Genomic DNA, 22394 nt, shown 5'->3' with positions numbered 1-22394 from the left:
AGCATTTGCTTTCACTGCAGACTATCTTAAACACAAAATAGCCTGGAATACCATGAAATTACAGGAAGCCTCCAAACTCAGAAATACAAATGTACTTAAAATGAATGCTTAAGCACAGACAAGTGGATTAAGATGAATATATACATACTTTCATATCTTTATATTATTTGCTAACAAAAGTCAAAATTTCAATTTAAAGAAAGCAGGACATGTCAGTTCTACCTCTGGCACAACGTATTAGTTTGTTTTGAAATTCAAGGCTACACAGTGTTTTTCCCATGATTCAAGGTAGAAGAGGAATGGTATACCATTGCCTGGAAATTTTGACTGTAGATTTCAGACTTTTAAAACCCAGCACTTGAGCCATTAGCAACAGTGGTAGTAGGCAGTTGTCTTCATATGCCCCAGCAGCAGATAAAATACACACTTTGCCAGCAGGTTTCAAGTTACTGCTGACAGCAGAGGAACACAAGCTCTCTGACTCCCTGATTTAGTTCAATCTTTTGGAGGAAAAAATACAGTCCCAATTCAAGATAAAACTAAGTATTTTTGCTGTCATTTATGGTAAGTCTTTCATTTACAGATCCAAAAGTGTTAAGACTACTCTCTGCACCTCCAGTTCTACTGGGTCTACTGAAAACTGTTGATAATTCAAGTTGGACAGTAGATCTTGAAAAAACTCTTAACCAACCCACACTCTTTAAGAACAGATTGACAACACACGTGGAGAAGACACTAGTGATACTCAGCAGTGAGAGGACAGAAACCAATGTAGGAGAGCACTGTCTCATCTTCCCCCTCTGTCTACACAGGAGTGAAGCTTGTGCCACAGCACTTCAGACTACACAGACCAAGAGGAACTTGAGCAGGACACTGATTGCTTTTGCAGCACTGAGGGTACATGGTCACTTTTTCTCCTGCAGATACATGGACAGCTCCTCAGAAAACTTTCATCAAAGATTTCTTTCAAAATCTCATTTCCCTGACCTGCAACATACTGTACTTATTAGGCTGCAGAAAGAGCAGCCTACAGAAAATTCTAAACAGAAGATAGAAAATTCCAAACTAAAAGAAATGAGAAGCCATACAAAGGAACAGCAAAAAAATAGAGAAAATCAAATTAATCTCCCAAATGCAGATTTCTTAACATAGAGAAATGGTTGAATGTAGAATACCCAAAAATCCGTGGAGCTGTCTGGATAGGGCACTAACCACTGCAATTCATACGAGAAGAAAAATTACTGCTGATAAGAGGAGCAACAACCATACAGGGAATGGCAATTGGTGGAGTAAAGGGGAATGTGGGGCAGTAATTGCAAAATTTCCCTCCATGTATTAGTCAGAAGCTACTTACTGCTGAAGCTAGTCATAATGAAATCTCCAGCTTGTCAGGAAATGCCTTAACTAAGCTTTAGAGTATTTGAAGCTGTATTTCCCTCAGTGTCCCCTAACAAAGCCACTCTTTCTGCATAGAAAATTTTCACACACACAGAGTTAGAGACTGAGCATGCATGATTTGAGAGACCAACACTTCCACCTACATACCAGACTCACAAAATGAAATGACATGAGTGACAGAAAGAGAAACCTACACTAGATGGGTGGGCTGGCTCGAGCAGGGGATTGGGGAAGTCGACCTCCAGAGGTCCCTTCCAAACTCAGCCATTCTGGGTTTCCAGTACATTCTTCAATATTCGACAACCTCATCTCTAAGCCATTTTTCTGGAAGATGGTTTGAGTTCAAGTTCAAGTCCTCTCAAGGAAAGAAGGAATTCGAATGTGAGTTTCCAGTATTCTACCAAAGGAAAAAAATCTAAGTAGGAGGAGCGAAATTGAGAGGAGAGTGTGAGGCAGGACTAGCAGTACTGGTAAAGGAAAGACTAGCATAGAGAACAAAAACACAGGTAGCACCAGAACGATCACTTGTGAGTGATTTTTAGATTTCATCTTATTTTCTATTGGGCTTCTGTTCAGAAAGTGCAAATTAAACTGCAATACTTGAATTTAGGTCAAGCATCTTCCTGTTCCTAAGTCTTCTGAGGTTGTATTTTAGAAAAGAAAGGGCTGTGCTTTTTAGTCTGGATTTAAACATTTGCTTTATCCGCCAAGTAAAGGGAAAAAAAATCTTCAATTATCTGTTTCTTTTTGCTTAGGTTTTTGCTTTTTTTTAAAGTCAGTTGAGCCAAGAGTATGTCTGTTAGATTACAAACTATGCCTGATGAAAAAACCCTTGTCTTGTATTACAAACCATTTCCCTGTAGGCTATGACTGTTTGAAATAGGAACAGAGTCAGTGACCCAGGAGACTCCTACCAATCCCATGGAAAAGAAACCCAAGTACATTACGTTGTAGAGAACCAGAATTTCAATAGAAACAGATCATGCATGGTCTGAACACCCAGCTTGAAATATCTCAGTTGCTGAGTGCCCATTTGAAACATCTCAGGGGGCCAGTATTTCCAGTGAGTGGGTGTTGCACACACTCTGAAAGCAGTCACTTCAGAGTGGGCACAGGGAAACTGAGGCACTTGGCATTACTAACCACTTTTCAAATTAACTGTGTTACTCTATAATAATCACAACACTTTTCCTCAACCTGAAACTCCCTTAAACTCTATCGTAGGCAGAACAAGGCCAACAGTGCTTTTGAAAGCAACTTCCTTACAGTACTTTTTTTTCCTCCAGACTACCAGGGGAAGGCTAAAAAGCTATAAAGATCCCAGTTTAGACATGAGAGCAGTAGCAATGATCTATGTAACCAGGTATATCAACCATGGTACCCATACAGACTGCAATGTAAAGAATGGCATTATCTCTGAACAAATGATCCTATGCTGAGCTAATGAAATAAACAGGGTTCTCACACAGAATTTGATGTAGCAATACACTCCAACATGTGCTGAATTGCTTTGCTGTATAAAATCCAAAGTAAAATATTATTCAACACAAATGGAGATGGTTCAATTTAGGCTGAGACACACAAGCAATACAAAGACACAAACTAAACTCTTACAGAAGTAAACATTTGCTATGAACAAGAAAAATAGTTTTATAGATGTCTACATATTTTTTGCTATTGTAAGCTCTATACTTGATGCCACATGCAGCACCAAGGCATGAAGACAGGTAGTATGCACACAATTTTCCCAAACAAAAATGGCATTTTGCTTGACTAAACACTAAGGCCTGTACCATTCCCAGACTATTTCCTGTCCTTCTGACAAGAGACCAGCCCTTGACCAGCATCTCTTTTCTCCTACTAAATTCCAAGGTCATGGTGAGGATAATCTTTATTTTACCAATAAATGCCTACTTCATTTTGCAGAAAGACCAATTTAAAGTTAACAAAGACAATATAACTAGTAAGCAGAAGCACTGAGAGGAGGATAAAGCATTTACAAGATGCAATAGTTTTGAGAAGCAACTCAAGCCCTACACTATCACAATTCAACTGGCATTACTGTGATATCCATCCAGAATTACAGTTCTCTCTTCAGCAAATGACTAAATCAGCATTCCTCAACACTAGCACAACACAAGCTCAAGAAGAACAGAAACACAAGTTATGTTGACAGACAAGCAGCTAGAAAACACCAAGGCTGGGGTTGACATACATTTTCTTTGGCAACAAAGTGAGTTTCACAGGTCATTTCCCCAGGCACTCATCCCTGATGTTGCTCTTATGTTCCTCCTCTGCTGCCCATCAGCCAGGACAATATAGTCTTTAATAGGGTCACATTATAAATTGGATTAATGAAACAATTCAAGCTAAAAATAGCAATCTGTCCTCCAAACCCAAACCCGTGCCATTCCAGTAATGGAATCTGAAGTGAGGATATTCAAACAGTAATATGGTGGAGATGGGGGGGGAACTTCATAAATCAACTTGTTTGCCAAGAAGAAGGTAAAGGAACCCCACCTGTGTATTTTCAATGTGAGCAAAAGGCATACGTTATCTTCTCAAAGAAATCTGACCAATCTCTCGTAAAGTAAATAAAAAACCTCGCCCATGTTTTGCTAAATATATATATATATATTTACAATATATATAAAATACATACTCATAAATGCACACACACTCACATATCACTCTCTTCCCAGTGGATTTTAACATATGATGAAACTAAGGCTGAAAACAACATTTACAACTAATTTTAATGAGAAAGAATTTTCCTATGACTAACAAAATATTTCTTGCCTCTGGAAGCATGGGGATGTCTGCATCACACAACAGAGCCTGGTTCAGTGCCCTGAGCTGCTGCTGACCTTGCCTTCTTCAGAATGAGAGATGTGAGGGCTGGGAATATTTAAAAATAAGAGCTTTAGTGCTGTCCTTCTTCTACCCAATTTGTCCTCTCAGAACTTGATAAGGTAGCACTGGAATTTGGGAAAAAATTTCTTGAAATATTTTCCCTTAAAAGGAGCAGCAAAATATTTGTTAAGACCTTGTAATTGCTATTATTTGATCTCTCAGAATACTTTGTAAAACCAGTATTTAAAATGAAGAATTTAATTTCAAGACTTTTAATGGGTCTTTACCGTTCTATAAAAGATTCACAGGCTGCTTTATGTATGATTTCCCCTGGAAATGAATCAACAAAATATTTTTTTTATTATTCCAACAAGTTCAAGTCCTAATTTCTAACTTGTTAGATCTTTTTTAAGCACAATTTCATCTGTATTACTCAAGATCTCTACTGGCACATTATGAATTCTACAGAGATAATCCACGCAGTTTTTATTTACAAATCAACTGTATTAATGTTTTCTCTTGCCAAAACCCAATTCTTCTCATATTTTAAATTGCACTGACAGGTGAAAAACAAATATTTTAGTGTGAAGTGCAAGTCTGTCTCTAATAAAAGGCATGATTGTTATGAGCCAGCAGTAAATAATACCATTAGGTTTTTCTCAAGAAAAACATGCTTCTGTTAATGAACCAATTATATTTCTCATCTTAGAGAAGCTCATTCAAGGAGTACCTTCATTAAAGTAAATGCAGTAATTACTTAGAATTTCCTCTATTTAGGGGAAATGGGAAATGGGTTGGAAAGACTTTTCAGAAAAAAAAAATCAGTAACATAGGAAAACAAGCCCTTTTCACCCAAGATCTTTAAAATTCTCAGAAACATTACTTCTCTGTCCCAAAGTGGAGGCAGCCTAGCTCAGAGCTAACAAGTCCTCATCAGAGCTTATTTAATCACTGTAATGTTTCAGTAAATGTTGCTGTCTTGGTTCTGGGCTTAAGCTACCATAGTTTCTGAGTCTGGTGCAGCTACATCCGAGCTGAAATCCAATTGCAGGGACGAGACTTGTGGCACTACAGGAAACAGGAGGCACATGGGGCATCAGCAGTGTGCTGGCTGGACATGAGGCTGTGACCTGCGACAGAGCATGGCACAGTCACTTCCCAAAGGGGCCAAGGGCTGTATCATGCACAGGTCCCACCTCAGACTCTCTCTGCACATGGGTCAGTCCTGCTGCTGTGCACAAAGTGCTCAGCAAAGCTAAGTGACCACTGAAGTGCCCAGCAAAGCCCAGGGACCTGCTCTCTGCAGTGCACGCAAAGCCCCACAAGCAGGCTGCAGTGTGCACAAGCCCTAGTACAGGGGAAAGCAACAGAACACACATCAAACAGGAAGGTAAGACCAAGATAATCCCCTCACTCCAAGAACAATCCATCACTGTCTTACTTCAGCACAGTTCAGTGGTCATAGCTACATTTACACACAAAAAAATCCACAGAATTCAAGCTAAGCTTCCACAACCAACTGCAACAGCTTCATGTAGACACAAAGGAACACTCATCAAGCACTTAAATGTTAACATTACCAACCCAAAATGAAACAGATGGGGGAGGAAAAATGCCAAAATATGTCTGGTTTTTCAATGCCCAGTATTTTGATTAGATGCTTAAAAACATTTTTTTTTCTCTGAACCCACACAGCCTCCCAATCTAAATTTTGGTATTTCTGCTTCTACAACCCTTGGCATTCCTGACTTCAGAATTTAGAGAAGGTTATCAGTAGCCCCAGACAGAGCACGGCTGCTCTTTTGCTAACCAGCTGGGGCATTGGCTGTGGTGCAGCTGAGCAGCAAGCTCAGGGTGGGAAAACAATCCAGTTTTATAGGCAGCTTTTGAGACAAATCTGGCTGGCAGCAACTCCACATTTTGCACCACTGTGAACAAAGCAGTGAAGTCTCTTAAAACAGATCTGACACTGGTCCATACACATAAATGAATAAACAAAAGACAATTCAAATTCATTAGATACAGCTGACAAAAGAAAGGTTGGTGTTTTAAAATCAGAAACACTGATCTGTAATATTCTCAGAAATGTGAAGGTTATTTGAAATTGATATGAGTATCATCTCCAAAGCTAATTTCTGCAAATGCAGATACTTCCATGTGCTTTGGATATTTTCCAGTTTCTGCTGAAGAGAAGTGAAAGACAGAAAACAATCAAGGTTAAACTAAAGGAATCTAGAAAAGCAGTGTCTCATGTAAGCAAAGGTCAGGTGATGTTCCCCAAGCAAACATCCAGTTCATTATGAATCACATACTGATGCAGCACTTGAAGTGCTAACCATGCCACAGTACTAAAGCTACTGCTTTCAGAGCCCATAATTCCTCAAAATTACTGAAAAAACCCCAAAACCCTGACACAAAAAAACCCAACCCACATAATCCTCTTACACAGACAAGGCAAAGGCAAAGACTGCACACAAACTTAAGGTGTAATGAAAACCAGCATTTCTTTCTGCCTCTAGCAGGCTTCCTTTGCATAAAACCTCTTCTGTGAATTGGCAGATCTCCTCTTTTTGGCATGGATTGCTGGTATGTGGCATTCATTCTGCTGCTTGAATGCTGGTAAGTGACAGAGCTAAATCTTTCCATTGCTGAAATTTCACTTCCCACAAAATTCATATAAAAAATGTCATATTACAAGGAGCTGCTACTTTCTTATCATGTGGAAAATGCATATCTCTGTGTAAAAAAAAAAAAAAAGCAATGCAAGTCTGTATTGCCTAGGTCTCATACAGACAGAAATATTTATGATTTTGAGAGGAAACAGGAATTCTTTGATGGCTTACAGTACAACACAGATGATGGTCTCTCAGCATGTTTTTTATATACTGCTGTTATCTTTGTCCATAGTAGGAAAGAAGGAGCTTTGAGGGGCCTCATGGCTTCTCAAAGGGTAGTTTTCAAAAAAACAAGAATATAAATTGAAACTGAATGTGGAAATGTTCTGTAACCAGATAAGAAGTAAAAGGTTGCCTGTGTTTCAGCTTAACCAGAACTGGTAAACTATGACATAGGTATTAGTCATTGTGTTATTAAAATAAATTAAATTCAGAACCATAGGACTATGGTTGAGATTTGTGTGGCTAGCATGCACTATTTGAGAGAATTTTCTCTCCTTTAAACTAATATGTTTTTGAATTTTGTTCCATTTAAAATCTGTTTTTCTAGAAAAGTGATTGGGCCAAGTCTGTACACGAAACTATTCAGCAGAGAAGACTTGATTACCTTGAGACATCCGACCAGACTACACACCTCTAACAAAGCATGGATAAAATCTAAAAATATCAAGAAAATACAGAATTTGAATGAGTTATGGCATACCTAATTCTCTCAAAAACAGCTGTGAATTAGATCCACACCCACAAGTAATAAACTTCAAAAAATGAAGTCTTGTGAAAATGTCACATTAATCTACCCATGCAGTAAATGTCTACTCACCCACTGCTTACTAAGATGATTAGTAAGGAAATCACAAGTTAAACTTTATTCATCTGAAGAAAAATAGGAAAGAGGTTGCAAGGTTGATTTAAATCAGAAGATATTATTGTCACTTGACATTTACATGCAATGTATAATTCCATTCCCACTTACAGTCTGGGGAAAGCCTGTTAAAATTACTTCCTTAATGTGTGAACACTTCTTTGAATTGTGTTCTCTTCATCTGCCACCTTCTCCTTAAGCCAGCTGCCTCCTTTTGTTAAGTCTTTTTTAATAGGAAAGTTCATTATATGTAATTTAGGGAGCTGTTTGAGATTGTCACCTTCTGTTGAGTGCTACTGCAGATGCATGTTTCAGAAGCACTCAATAGTATCTATTGATAATGTCAAAAAGGCAAAAGGTTCACACACACAAATGTTGAACAGCTTTAGCATGGGACTAATCAGAATGACCACATCTATCTTTTCCATTTTTATCCACATGGACCAGTCCTCCTTTCATTTATATGCCAGACTACTCTTCCCCTTTGTGAAAGCTAACACCTTTGTGGCAACTACAGAAGTTGCTTACATGGAAACACTAATAGGAAGGCATTCAATTAAGTTTTGTCTTCTAGAGACTGATCAGCATACTGTCCTGCTTAATCCTGTTGATGTGGCTTTCCTATTTCTTACTTTTCCTCATCCTTCATTACACATTTCTTTACCACTTATTCCCCTTCTATTCTTTCTCATCCAGCTCCCCCATTCCCACTTTTTTTTCTCCTGAGCATTTGCTAGCTGGCTTTTTGATTCTTTCTCTATATCCAAGTGCTATCTTCCCAGTGATCACCATCTTTGGGGATCACCTCTCACTTTCTCCCATCCTTTTATGTAATAGCAGCTCCAACAGACTCATAACTATTGGGTTTTTTTATTGGCATAAAGGTCCATTAGCAAGCTAAAAAACCCCAAACTGAAACAATAAGAAAAAGGGCATAAGTTCCCCAGTCATTCGAGGTAACTGCAGTTTGGGAACTCACCAAACATAAACACTGCCTGAGGGTGGCTGGACAGCCTGAGTGACAGCAGTGACTTGGTTACTACGTGCCCTACACACAAGGTTTGCTGTATGATGCTCATCAGTAATGTCAGACCCCTGTTCAATGCCTAAGAGGGGTACAGGGATTGTTCTGGCTTTTAGGTTTCTTAAGAAGGGGCTGACTGTATGCTGATGATTTGGCAGATGCATCCCTATCTTTAACAGCACATAGTGTATAATTCAGGCAAAGACTAAATCCTGCTAATTGCACTGTCCTTCAATAAGCTCTCTCAGTATTTCAAAGAAAGAACAACACAAATTACCCATGCCTGGAAAGTGGGTCTTTCACCAAGACTGACTAAAGCAGCTCAGCTTGTGAAGTTGAAGATGCTAAAGGTGACTTGTTCATGATCTACTACTAACATCTTGAAGATTTCTGAACATATTTGGCTCTTTGATTATCAGATAGAAATGTAAGATCCAGTGCCTGAAAACTGCAACACAAAAGAAAACACAAGGTTGAACAGTTTATTCAGAGATAGGATGGATTCTTCAGCCTACCTCTTGCTGAACTGTGGGTTTCACTGTAAATTTTCTTTCTGTAAGCAGTTCTAGTAGCACATTTTTTTGAATCAGTGTAAAATTTTCTCTTTTCACATAGTATTATCCCACTAATAAACACCAGACTACCCTCCTGTAGACATGGTTGTGTCTCACTCGTACACTTCATCTAAATGCAAATCTTCACTTAGTGCCCTGTGTGTATTTTAGTGGTTCAAACCATTTCATATCACCTGTAATTGTGGGACCACACCAACAGTTGTGACACTTCCTATTTGTCAATTCACTAAAAGGCAATGATGATATCTTTGCTGGTCTGTTGTCTTCTGCTGCCTTTTATTTCCCCTGTACACATATTTTTCATGGCTACCTATCTCCTACTTTTTCCAATCACCTACCACCATCACAGACAATTCACATTATTTTTAGATTCTTGTAACACAATTTCCCCAGGCACAGATATCATAAGCTAAACCAGAAGTGAATATCTATGCAGGAGTTTGAGATATTCATACATTCTCACAAAACACTCCTGACACCTTTTTTTTATAGAAGGCAAATTCATGTTTTGTGTACTCCAGTGACTTCCTCAAGGCCACAGTGTGATGCCAGTTTGAAAGCACAGTTAGTCCCAGCCTTGAGGACTCAGAAAAATTAGACTCAAGAGTACCTCAGTTATTTTATCTCATTCATATAATGTGTTCCTTGTTCTTCTTCAGAGAAAATGGTAAACAAAATGAGAAGGGAAACAAAATAATCTATGAAAATTATAATTAAAAGTATTTTAAATCTCCAATTCAGACCACCAACCCCTGCCTATCCTCCAAAGGATGGTATTTTACATCGGTTTCAGTGTCAGTAAGGAACACAAAAGTCTTACACACAATTCTAACTGAAAAAGCAAACATTCCCCTTTAAATTCCTGGAATTTAATCTGTACATATTACAATATTCATTCTTCACTGGAGCATCAGTGCTATATAACATTGGTATAAATTTCATAAAACATGTCACAAAACCTGGATTTGAGTCAGAGGGGTTTTTTAAACTGAAAGTACTAAAAACCTCTAGTAATTAAGTCTCTGTTCGTTTACAAAAAAAAAGTTATTTGAGTATCAAAAAAACAAGGTAAAAACCAGTACCAAGGTCTTAAATTCTTGAAGAAGCAAACAAAAAGACAGGAAAAGAAAGGAAAAATAAAATTTTGACAAGTGTCCTGTGTCTATTTGTAGGGCTCTGGATGAAGTTTCAAAATTATCACATCTACTTTCATGTGTTGACCAAACACCAAGAACATGTCAGCACAATGCTTACTTTTTACCCAGATAAATCTTTTCCTAGTGGAAAGAATCAAGAAAAGAAATACAATTGCTTTATATTCCTAATCATTCTGAATGCTGCCAACCCCAGCTTTTTTTCTACTTTTGTAGGTTCCTCCTCCTTCCCTAATTTTTTATGCACAGAATTAGATCACTGAAAGCTAAATTCTGATCTACTTAAATTGATAAAAATTAAAGCCTTCAGTGTGGGTTCTTCAAAGCCCACACTACTTTCTATATATACTGTATGCCTCTACATTTAAGCAGGAGTTAGTAGTATTTTCTTATTGCCACATTTCTGTAGCAGAAATATGATGATAAGAAAATGACAGATTTATATACTACAGAGAATATTTTCATACAGTAAATTACTCAGATAAAATATTCCTCTTTGGCTTTTGTTCAAAAAGGTTGATTTATCTTTGTGCTAAAGAGCCCACACAGGACCTCTGCAGTACTTCATGGTATTTCTAAGCTGTAACAGACCATCAGCATCATTCTGCTCTGATCTCATGCATAGCAGAGGCCAAAGAACCTCACCCAGCAATTTCAAGCCTATAACTCACAGCCGTAAGCTCACTCATTCTCTCAAGGTTAACATCACTAGTGCACAGAGGGTCTCCAAAAAGGTCTGTATAGCATTTAAATCCCACTTATGATCTATTTTGAAGACTACTGAGATTTTATGAGGTCTAGGACAGAGAAATTTATAGTAACTATGGGTACATGAGGTAACCCACCAGGTGGCTGCAAATCTCTCTGACTCACAATGACCTTTGGGGGAGAAAACTACCCACTGCCTTAGAAAGATACATAGGAAAATGGAATAAATATTCACACATACATATGCATGTATTTGACATCAGACACCATGTAAATACCACCTACCAAAAGCTGTGAAATAAAACTGTGCAGTTTTTATCTGAGCACTCGTAAAAGTTCTGATAAAATCCAGGTCTGTCCAGCTCTGACCTTCTGCTCAGGGGCACACTGTTAGTACATTTCCATGAGAACACACTAAGGACAGTTATTCTGTCCAGTTATTCAGCTAAGCTTTAAATCAAGCCTGGATTTCACTCTGATTTGTACTCTCTACATCAACCACAACATAGCAGCTTCATGCAAGAATAAATGTATAAAATGCAATGATCTGTATTTATCTGATAATACAAATTCTTTTTTATTCATCTGAATCCTCCATTTATATTCTATTGTCACTAAATGCAAGAGCATGCAGCAACACCTCTAGATCCATCCTAGGAGTGAGTTCCTGAGTGCCACAGCAGGAGAAGCAAAAAGCAAAGCCTCTGCTGCCACCTAAAGGGTTTCTCTGTCCTTGGAACTTCTGAAGTTGAGGAACAAAAATACTTGGATGCACCCAGCTTAATGAGCACCCAATCTGAAAAAGAGCTATCAGAACAAAAGCATGCTGCTTAAGAGAATAATACAGCTGCTTAATATAGCTTATTAGAGCTTAATTTAGCTGCTTTCCCCTCACTTCACTGTGCTCTTCTTGCAGTCAAAATTACAGCTAGGAAACAGTAACAACACTACAATATTTGTTTCTTTCCACTTTTTAAGATTACAGACTACAGTCAGAGTGGATTTGGATAAATATAAAAGAACAAAAATCTTTCATTACAAGTAATATTTTTCCAGATTTTGAAACAAGGCACATTTCCAAACTCTCCTTTTTTGGACAGCTTTGAAGAACAGCTTCCAGAGCCAACCAGTGCCTTCCAGCAACGGGCGCATCAGTGCTGGATATAAACATTGCAAGTAAAGAGAGGTAGAAAAAAAAAAATCCAACTCTCTCTTCTCAAAATGTTTATATTGACTGCAGAGCATAGTGCAAAAAATGTAACTTTTTTGTTTTCAGAAAAGCATTTCACAAGAACTCAACCAGTCTTTCTTGTTTCAAAGAATAAAATTACTTGAAGAATAACTACTCCAAGTATAACACCATGTACTTATCTACTTCCAAAAACCATACCTTTCTCAATGTTAGTTGAAAGGTTAAATATCTGTAAAACAATACAAGAAGCACAGCACAATAGAAGCGTAAGTTAAGATTAAAAGCACATCTTCTCTAAAATGATTAATCTTAAGCAAGGGATTTGAAGGAAAGCAAAATTAGTATTTTTGAGAAAGGAATATGGAACATTTTATTTCCCATACCACAAAATACAAGCTTACTTTGGACAACAGGAAGAGAACTTCCCCAAGAAAGATGTAATTTTGGTGCCTACACTGAGTTTCTGCACGTCACCAATCAACACCACAGACACTGGTGTAGCAACAAAGCAGATCAGTGAACAAACAGCTTCTGGCAGAGAAAAAACTGGGGTTAGAATAAAACTTCCTCTGAGAACAGCATGGTATCATGAGGGAATTCTTGCAGCTTCACAGGAAGCATCTAGCAGAGTCTAACACAGAAAGATGAACTTCATGCATCATTGGCCTCTCTTCATTTTCTGCCTTCTCATAACTAGAAAACATTTCTGTATAGCAAGCGTCAGTGAAAAGTCATTTATCTCCAGGATGGACTTTGACATTCTACACTTTTATTCTCCAACAAGAAAACAGAAAAAGAAAATCTACATTTAGGTTCTCCAATAAGAAAAATCCTGTATTCCTACAGTGCATATAAAACTGTTTGCTACTTTCTTCTCACAAGCACCTTCACAGATAGATGCGCCTAAGTGTGAAAACCAAGGTCTGATTTCTCATTAACTGTCCCTGCAGCACAGACCACAGCTTTGACCATTACAAGGCCACTGTTGAGGTGGAGACCTGACCAAATCACCATCTGTATGTGACAGAAGGCAGGATGTGCAAGAAAACATCTTGACATGGCTTATCTTGCCATGGACAAGGACAGGGCAGCAAGGCAAAGTTTATCCTGCTTATTTCCTCAGTCAGAGGACTTTCATGCTCACTCCTCTTACTCAAGCAAGTCACAAAGTGTCATTCCACCCTATTTGCTACAGCCTGTTCTCAGGACAAGTACCTTAGGTTTGGATTATTTTTATGAAGCACAGTGATCTCTAACACCATGGAAACTAAGAGATCATAAACATTTTAGAAGCACAGGTGTCAGCAGGTTGATTTCTGGATCCCAGAAGAAGTACATCATAGTCATTTCATGCACAAGAACCTGATCAATGTCAAGATTCATATGATGGGATGATACTGCAGGAATCCTGCATTTGAATTTCCAAGGAAAAATAAGCTAGGAAAAAAAAGGAACAAAGAAAACAAATTAACCAAATAATTTGATATTCCAGCACAGCTACAGAGTCCATTTTCATACTGCAGTTTATACCATTCCAAGTAGAAGTTTTAGGTCAATGACAGAGAAACTTGCATAGAAAGGGTCCCTCTCTCAGGGATGAACAAGCTTAGAATGTTCAAGTGTCACTGTTTTAGGCTGCTGCAATGGGTTTAGAAAGTCACTCCAAAGAATAGTGGATATTCCATATAAACACATCCAACTGTCTATCAAAATGCTGGCAATAATTTCATAAAACAAGGCTATCTGCCACATCTGTATTCTCCTATGTCAACAACCTTCCTATGTCAACCTTCTTCCTATGTCAACAACCCTCAGCAACATTTAGAGCTGCTCTTGCTAAAACCATTCTAAGTGAGCAGTGATATAAGTCAAAGTAATGTGGATAATCTCACAGGGTTAGAAGATCCTACATTATCAACTACTGTTTAATTAGTACTGAACAGGCATGATGATACTGGATCTCAATCAGCTGGAGATGAGAAAGCAGCCAGAAAAGGAGGGCATTGCACATATGAGATGAAGTGCTGCACACTGCTTGAAGAAAACTGCAGAGGCAGCCCTGGGACAGGGAAACAGACAAATAGAGTAAGCAGACAGAATTGAGGTAAACTCTGCTGGCAGAAGGAGCAGCTTATGTAATGACCAGACAAGAAAGAAAAGCCAGAGCTGTAACTCTAATTTAATCTGGGGAACGTGCCAAAGAATTGTATCACTGACATTTTTAAGACCCCTGGGCCTGTTCTGTACACAGTGGTGAGCAGAAAAACCCTTCAAAGGATGGTAAGAAAACAGGAGGCATTCTCAAGCAGATCCTGATAGTGCTACAGGAAGATCACTGCTCTGAAATATAGGTGGCAAACAGCCATGGGCAACAGCTGACCATGACATTTTCAGCAAGTTTTTGAAGAAAAGGTAGCTCTTTCTTTTCCCTCAAGTAAGATTAGAATTTACCTGCAGTAACTGCTTCCCAAAAACAGCTATTTAATATTAAGCTATTTTATATTAAATTCCACATTTAATGGCCTCTACACTTCACACTGGGAAAGCGATGTGTGGTTGAAAGGATGTCCCAGACATCAAGGCAGCATCTTGCTTTCTACAGAAAACCCATTCAGCTAATTAGACAAAACCCTAACTGTCCATTCTTGAAAACGCTTTTCAAAAGTTTATTGCTAAGAAATTCTTATCTTGTCTGTAGTTAGTATACTCTCCAGACCTCCAAGTTATTTCCCATTTGTACTGGACAATCATCCCAGTTTGGACTCCAACCCAGACAAAAGTAACACCCCATCTACAGAGCAGCTGTTGGACTGGAAGCCTGGAGATGACCATGAGTTAGATTTCTTCATTCTAATATCCACAGCTCTCCATACTTTACAATCCCATATTCTTGAGAAAGTTCTGTTGAAGAGTCACCTGAAACTGCCATCCTCAGCAAGCTGACCAAATTTACACCCAAAAATTTTGAGCAAAGCTAGGAATGGATGTCTGTCATGGATATGACAGATTTGTCCTGGACCAGCATATTCTTACCATAATCAGCACATCAGTCAACATGGAATTGCAGGTTTCACCAATTCCAAAAACACAGAATAAACCTTATGGTTCAAGTATTTGACATGGATGTCCATCAGTGCTTTCTAAGTCTACAGAACTACTCCAAGTAGGTGAGTAAAGCAAGTTCAACCAAGAGAAGTTAAATTAGCAGTGCAAACAGCTGCTCCTCTGTGTGCAGAGGTGCCAACGAGGGCTCAAAGTTCAATACTCAGAGCATTACAATTCAGAGATGTTGCCAAACAAGTACTTGTGACAAGTGATTTAATGAATTCTCTTTCTGCAATCACACTACTAAAGCTCAAAACCAGAATGAGGCAATATTTAGGAAGATGCAAATTATAGCAGAACTGAGAGGATTTTACTTGCATTATAACTGATTTTGAACAGTGTCATCTTCAAATTCTCAAATCTATTAGGTCTCCAATCCAGCAAAGGACATAAGCATGTTCTTTAGCTTTAAAATATTCAGACCCTTGGAAGGCTAATTGACCAGTCACAAATATCAATGTGTCCTTTCCTTCAGTATTTTACTAGCCTGGGCCACAGAATGTCCAAGAGTATTCTGAGCACACGCAGACATACTGAAACCAAGTGTGCACAGTCTGGTTTTTTGCTTACATAATTTATTTATATAGTAACTTTCAAAATGCTTCTATACAACAAGAATGTTCTTTAAAGAAAAGAAAAATACAACTGTTAGACAATGTCAGTATCTAAAAGATAATCAGCAGAAAGACTGAGAAGGACAAAAGGTTTATCTTTCTTTTTCACTCATTAAATAAAATGAGCTTTTAAATTGGCTGTTTCCTTTTCACACTCAGTTTGCTGAAACTAATTTTCACCTCTAGATCCTTAAGCCCTTCCAGGATCTTTAAAATTCTGTCTCTTTGTCAGCACATGTTCATAACACCAATGTTCAATGCTAAAAGTCAGCAGGTTTTCAACTGACAGGGAGATCTTAATCAACAATTTAACTTAATGGACATCAAAAAAACCCCTTAAAAATAAGAGGTTTTCATGATCAGATACATTAAAATTATTCTGCACTCATTTAGCTATTATTAATAATAGCCTTATTAATAAGAAATAGCCTTATTTTTCTAGAGATTGTACAGGTTCATAAATGAGCAATGCCTGACGCAAATATTGAACACAAGCAATTTCTTTTCATAAATATATACAGGAGTAGAACAAAACAAACATTTAATAAATACATTTAACAGTAAATGTCTTCAGGATTTTGTCTGTGGAGAATAGGAATTAAGAGAGGAAAAATCACTCACTGAACTAACTTTTTCTGTCTTTTCAGTTATCTTAGGAGGCAAATGTAATTTTTTCCCATGTACTATGCTATGTACTTGCTATGTACTTAATTACTATTCACAAAAAACAGCATTGTCCATTATGAAAGACTAAAGGAATAAAATAAACACACAGAAAAAGTGCTTGTAAACTAAAACAAACAGTTGCAACAAAATTCTTGCTTCCACAAAGCCTAGCAATGAAACCTGTCAGAAGCTGGACAGTCAAATTTTGCAAAGGAAATTAAAGCAAATTAAAAACAAGACAGAAAGAAAAACACAGAAATGTATTATCTAACTCTGTCTCAAAATTAAATTATTTTGCCTCAGAACTTGAAGGCAAATGAGGATAGATGAGCAACAGCTTTAGAAACAGAAATTGCCACATATGAGCTGGAGGTGAGAGCTGAACAGTCAAATCCAGCAGATCAGATGATGCTAATTCTAAAATACTGAGAGTTTACCATGCATGTCATGCTACAGAAATCTGGTATCCTTCCTGATGGCATTCTGCAAGGAGCACAAGAACTTGAAATCCAAGCAGAGTAGTCAGGGGAATGGAAACCAAACCTTACAGAAGTGAGGACCTTCACTATCTGTTCATTCCATGTAAATACATCTGCAAGGAAAGGTGTAGGAGTGAACAAGACAACTGTTGTAGGTGAAAATGTAATTTGGGAACACCAGACCAAAGAAGTATGACCTACAAATCCTACAAATCTGGAACACCTTCTCTGTAGTGCAATGGGATGTACTGTGATAATAGATCATGCTTGATAATTCTGTAACCATGATTCAAAAGGAAAGTTGCCTCTGCTAGAATAAAATGTGTTATGGTCTAGGTAGGAGCTATTTTCCAGTCACAGGATGTAACTCAACTGTAACCAGGTATTTCATCAGAAGTAATCTCCTCCTCCCAGGACAGAATGCTTGGTCCTTTTGGTTACTGAGTTAAGTGAACAAAATAATTTCAAGCTTTTAATTAAAGATTAATGTGTCAGAAGCAGATAAATGAGGAAGAGATATTTCCTAGGAGTACAAGGCACAGACTTGCAGCTGCAGACATGCACAGTTGAGCTTAAGTTGCCTTGCACCCCTTCCCAGTAGGAATGAAACAGGGGCTTCTACTGAAAAGTGTAATTAACAAGAAACTTTTAACTTTTATATAAATAATTAATTTCTGTGGTCTTGGGGAGGAAAGAATTCAATATATTCAATGTATTTCTATGCATTGCTTATGACAAAGTAGGAGAGATGGTGACTGCTAAAGCAGAGGGGAAATGGAACTGGTTACAAGAGTTTTACATCAAAGGGACTCCCCAGGTGACTGTTCAGACAAGCTTTCCATTTCCTCTTCCTGCTAGAAATGGCATGTCAATTGTCTCTGACAGCAGTATGGATACAAAGGTGAAAGGAGAGAGAACTATCACACCAGACAAAGAGAAAAACATGAATCTTGATTGTACATAATCCTTGGCTTAGTTGAGTGCAAGATTTATAATGAACAGCAGAGCTTTTCTTTCAGGAGATTCTTGTTCTCCACTCTTTATTAAAACTATCAGGGGTTTGGAGCTTTAAAGTTTTTATTTTTCCCTAGTGAAAACATTAACACAGATCCAAGATAGGGAAATGGGTCAGCTAATGTTTGTCCTTGAAAAGTATCTTCGCAGTGCTCCTTTTCTTATGAAATAGCAATGACAAGACTGTTGGCAGTAATTGGAGATTTAAAGTACCCCACTTTGGAAATGTTGAAATTGAAGCACCCTAAAAAAGGCCTGATTTTCAGGAGAGACAGCATTTAAAAACCTGCAGCCCCTAACAGGTGTCTCAAGCTTTGTATTCAAGATCTTTAGCATTATTTTAATATATTTTGCCCTGAATGTCAAATAAAACACACACAAAGAAGCAGTATGATAATGAAAACTCATTTTATTCAGCCACTTGAGAGACCTTCTCCATCTCATTCAGCAATGTTAAAGTTTCTACAAAGCTGTAGGGTAACAATCACTGGAACACAATTAGTCTTGGCTGTCACAAAAGCAAGGACAATGTTTGCCTGCTATTTATGCTTTCACTGAATCTATAATTTAAATGAAATTTTTCATTTAAGTGAAATGATTGTAATGAAAATACCCTGGCCAGGCCAGAAGAGCTATAATAAAGATTGATATTAATAGTAACTAAGTTAAAATACATAGGGCTGGAACTTATCTGCCCCAGATGATTCAGAATGCAATACAAGAGAGAATATACTTACTGAAACTTTCCACAAGGTCAAGGGCAACCTGAGTAGCCACATCCATTCCAGAGTTGATGTAGGACTGGCAGTTTTTCAAAGAAGAAAGAGCAGAATCAATTGCATTGAACGAGACTCTTGGACCACCTGACATCTTGAAATTGTCACTCTAGAAACAACAGGGAGAACAAATTAAAAGCAGTTTGCACACAATGAATTTGGGAGAGAAAACATAAGTTCTAATAGATAGCTAAATATAAAGCAGAGTCAACAGAATCACTGAAGCATTAGAGAGCAGGGATGAAAACCTAGCTCCCAAGATGTCAGTAATTTCAGGGAAGTGCAATTCATCACAGGTTTTCAATTCACCTCCTATTCAGTATTAAGCAAAACTACACCACTAAAAGCAACTGGCATTTTCCTCTGCTCATTTCTACCACTAAACCACAGTGAAGTTCAAAGTCCACAATTACATCTGCTTGAAAACCACTGCTCTATTTCAGATCCAAAAGATCCAAAAAAGCCCACATGCCCAAAAACTTGTCTGGGTTATCTAGGCATGTAATCAATTAGCCTAGGAAGAAATATGGTTTCTCACATTCTATTTAGTGAGAATAGTCACCATTCTATTTAGTCACCAGCAGCTGGCCCTTGGAAAAAAATAATCTAACAAAGGGTCACTTTACTAAGAATGTACTTAAGACTAAAACATCTAGCATAATTTTTAAATAAAAGCCCACCTTTAAAATGCTGCCTACTTCTGCCAAAGATGCTACAAACTTTTGGTACCCATCTTCCATTAGCACAAAACAAAGTCACCCAGGTACCACTGTTTATCTTCTTTACCACCCTCTGGCTCTGCAATACACACCCACAGCCTACACCCTTGTGGGGATTAGCTGCTCTGTCATTAGTAGAACCTTTAAGTGTTTTTGCTTATGCTGTGCCTATCCACACTGCTCACATCCATGGATTTCTTCTCAAAAAATCCCCAATTTCTGCTCTTCCTTCTTCATGCTTTGCCATAACCCACTCAGTCACATAGCTACTCTGAGAAACATGAACCTGGTGTGAAGAATTTTATAGTTCAAGTTGCAGATTAGAAAAATTCTGCTTCAGCTTTAGATACACCAAAAAAACCCATTAAAATAGACACAGCAAAGGAGAACTCTTAGACAGACAGAAATACTGCATTAGTCTATGTAAAGAATAACTAGTATGTTCAAGGACTATACTGAGATGCCATTGGGGGAGATAGAGAGCAGAATCCACAAACGAATCTGGGGTATACCAGAGGGAGAAGGCTATAATCCAACAGCAATCTGGAAAACATGTATAGAAAGTACAGTGCTTTTCCCAGGTTTGTATACCTAAGGCTGTATCTCTCTCTACTGCTTTTCCTGAGACTCCAGAACTACACCTTGTGCTCCCCCTAACATGAACATTGCCACATGCCTCACAAGTACCATGCAGACTATGAGACCTGAATACCTGCAGTCTCCTAATGTTTATTTCCTATAATTTTCCTTTTTTTCCATTTATAAAATGTTCTTGGCCAGTCAATCCTATCTTTTAGTACACCATCTTTAGGTCATGTGTTTCCAGCAACATTTTAACAAGAGTTCAACCTCACCACAAATTGAACTTCTTAATTACATGCAAATTTGTCTTCCTCTCTATCCCCTTCTAAAGGTGCATCTTTCCATAGATGCAGCAGGCTTCAACTACAGCTCTTGTTATGTCAGCTCATGTTCTCCCTGACAGAAGACTGTGACTGCTATCATTAAAGATCTTTAGAGCTGTCAAACTGACAAAAGAAGACAAGGGAAAAGTTCCATATAGAACTCCCTGGAAGTAAAGAAAAAGGATGCTCTTGAATATTTAATTACAAATACCTTCAGCTAGTATATTATTGAACTTTTTTTAAGGTACTTGTTTGCTATCTTAGCAAGACTGTTTGTATAGAACCTCTGTGATCTAAACTTACACTACTGAATAGTGACATAAAATCATGTTAGCAGCTTTATCTTTCTGAGCCCATTCTGTGTACCAAAGCTAACAAAAAGAACATAATTCCCCTCTTGAATTTGGTAAATCTCATTGAGAAAGCCTGCTGTTCTTTTGGAAATTTCACAGATACACACTGTGAAAGCAGGAATCTGAAAAAAAAAAAAAACAGTGAAAAGTTAAAAAGGCTCCTTCATTCTCATGAGCAAACTACACAGGAGCAGAAGTTACTGGTTATGACATTAAATCATATTACTGCAGTGGTAGGTTCACCTCAATCTGTCTTTTGGAAAGTAATTTCTTCTGGATGAATTTTCCTTTTTTTTTGTTTTTTAATAAAAGATTATTTTTCCCAGAAACTGGTTACAATCCTGTAATGCCCCAGCCCACCTGAGGGGTTCATAGGAAGGCAGTGGGATATACCCTGGGCAGTGCATGGGAAAAACAACCAAATTACTAGGAGACTCAACAACAATTTTTATTTGCAAGCTTAAGAACTTTCAAGTAGAATAAGGTACTTGGCAAATTTCAAAACATCCAGACAAAAATAAAGCACTTCCCAAACTTTAGCTCAGCAAACTCTTAAGTTCTCCAGACACAAGAAGACACTGGAAGTTTTCAGTCTGACTTACAACATATTTTGAGAAGAGTATATAAGAAAATCAGAGAAAGAAAGCAAAAGAAAATGGGGAGAGAAAGGCAAATGGCCACCACCCCAGGATTCAGCTTTGTCTCAGCAGCTTCTAAACCCCTGGCAGTGGAGCGTGTTTGGCACATGTGTTGCTTTCCTTTTATCTCCTATGCTCTGCCACTTCTGGGCTTACAGGTCCTGTTCCCCCATCACTTTTGAGCCAGTCCGCTGTTCCTCAGCTCTCCTATAGATCCCAAGGAAAAGATTTCACTCTTGAACTTTCTAAGTGAGTTATTCAACTTCAGCTTGGAGCTGTCCATTCTGCCTTCCAAGGGAGGGGCACATTCCTCCCTGGAACTGGTTTCACTGCAGTGTTTCCATCACACTCTTTTCTGCCAAGAAATGGAAGGAAACTTCAATGGGTGCCTCAAAGCACCCTTATGATGTGCAACCCCCAGCCCCTCACTTCTGGAAAACACAACCAGCAAACTCCGTGCTGAATGGGAGACTACTGAGGACATTTTTTTTTTTTCTTTCAGCAAGTGATAAAATGGTCCAGACAGGAAAAAGAACCAAAAAAACCTACAGTTTCTATTCTGTTCGCTATTTTAAATATCTGAGGACATTACCTAACTTTCTATGCTTCAATATCTCAAACTACGAAGCAGAGGTAAGAAAAAAGTATTATTTGCTTCTGTAACAGCAGCCCTACAGGTGTCAA

At 38.1% G+C, this 22394-nt stretch overlaps 1 protein-coding gene across 1 annotated transcript in view; it reads right to left on the bottom strand.

The window, feature by feature from the left end:
• NSMCE2 (NSE2 SUMO ligase component of SMC5/6 complex) overlaps positions 1-22394 on the bottom strand; it is a 128856-nt gene that overhangs the window by 105960 nt on the left and 502 nt on the right. The window contains exon 2 of the mRNA XM_054635660.2: positions 19057-19204. Coding sequence (XP_054491635.2) covers positions 19057-19204 — 148 coding nt within the window. The remainder of the gene's footprint in view (positions 1-19056; positions 19205-22394) is intronic.

Source organism: Agelaius phoeniceus, chromosome 1 (assembly GCF_051311805.1).
Source record: "Agelaius phoeniceus isolate bAgePho1 chromosome 1, bAgePho1.hap1, whole genome shotgun sequence".
NCBI lineage: Eukaryota > Metazoa > Chordata > Aves > Passeriformes > Icteridae > Agelaius > Agelaius phoeniceus.
This window is presented reverse-complemented; position numbering and strand designations above follow the sequence as displayed.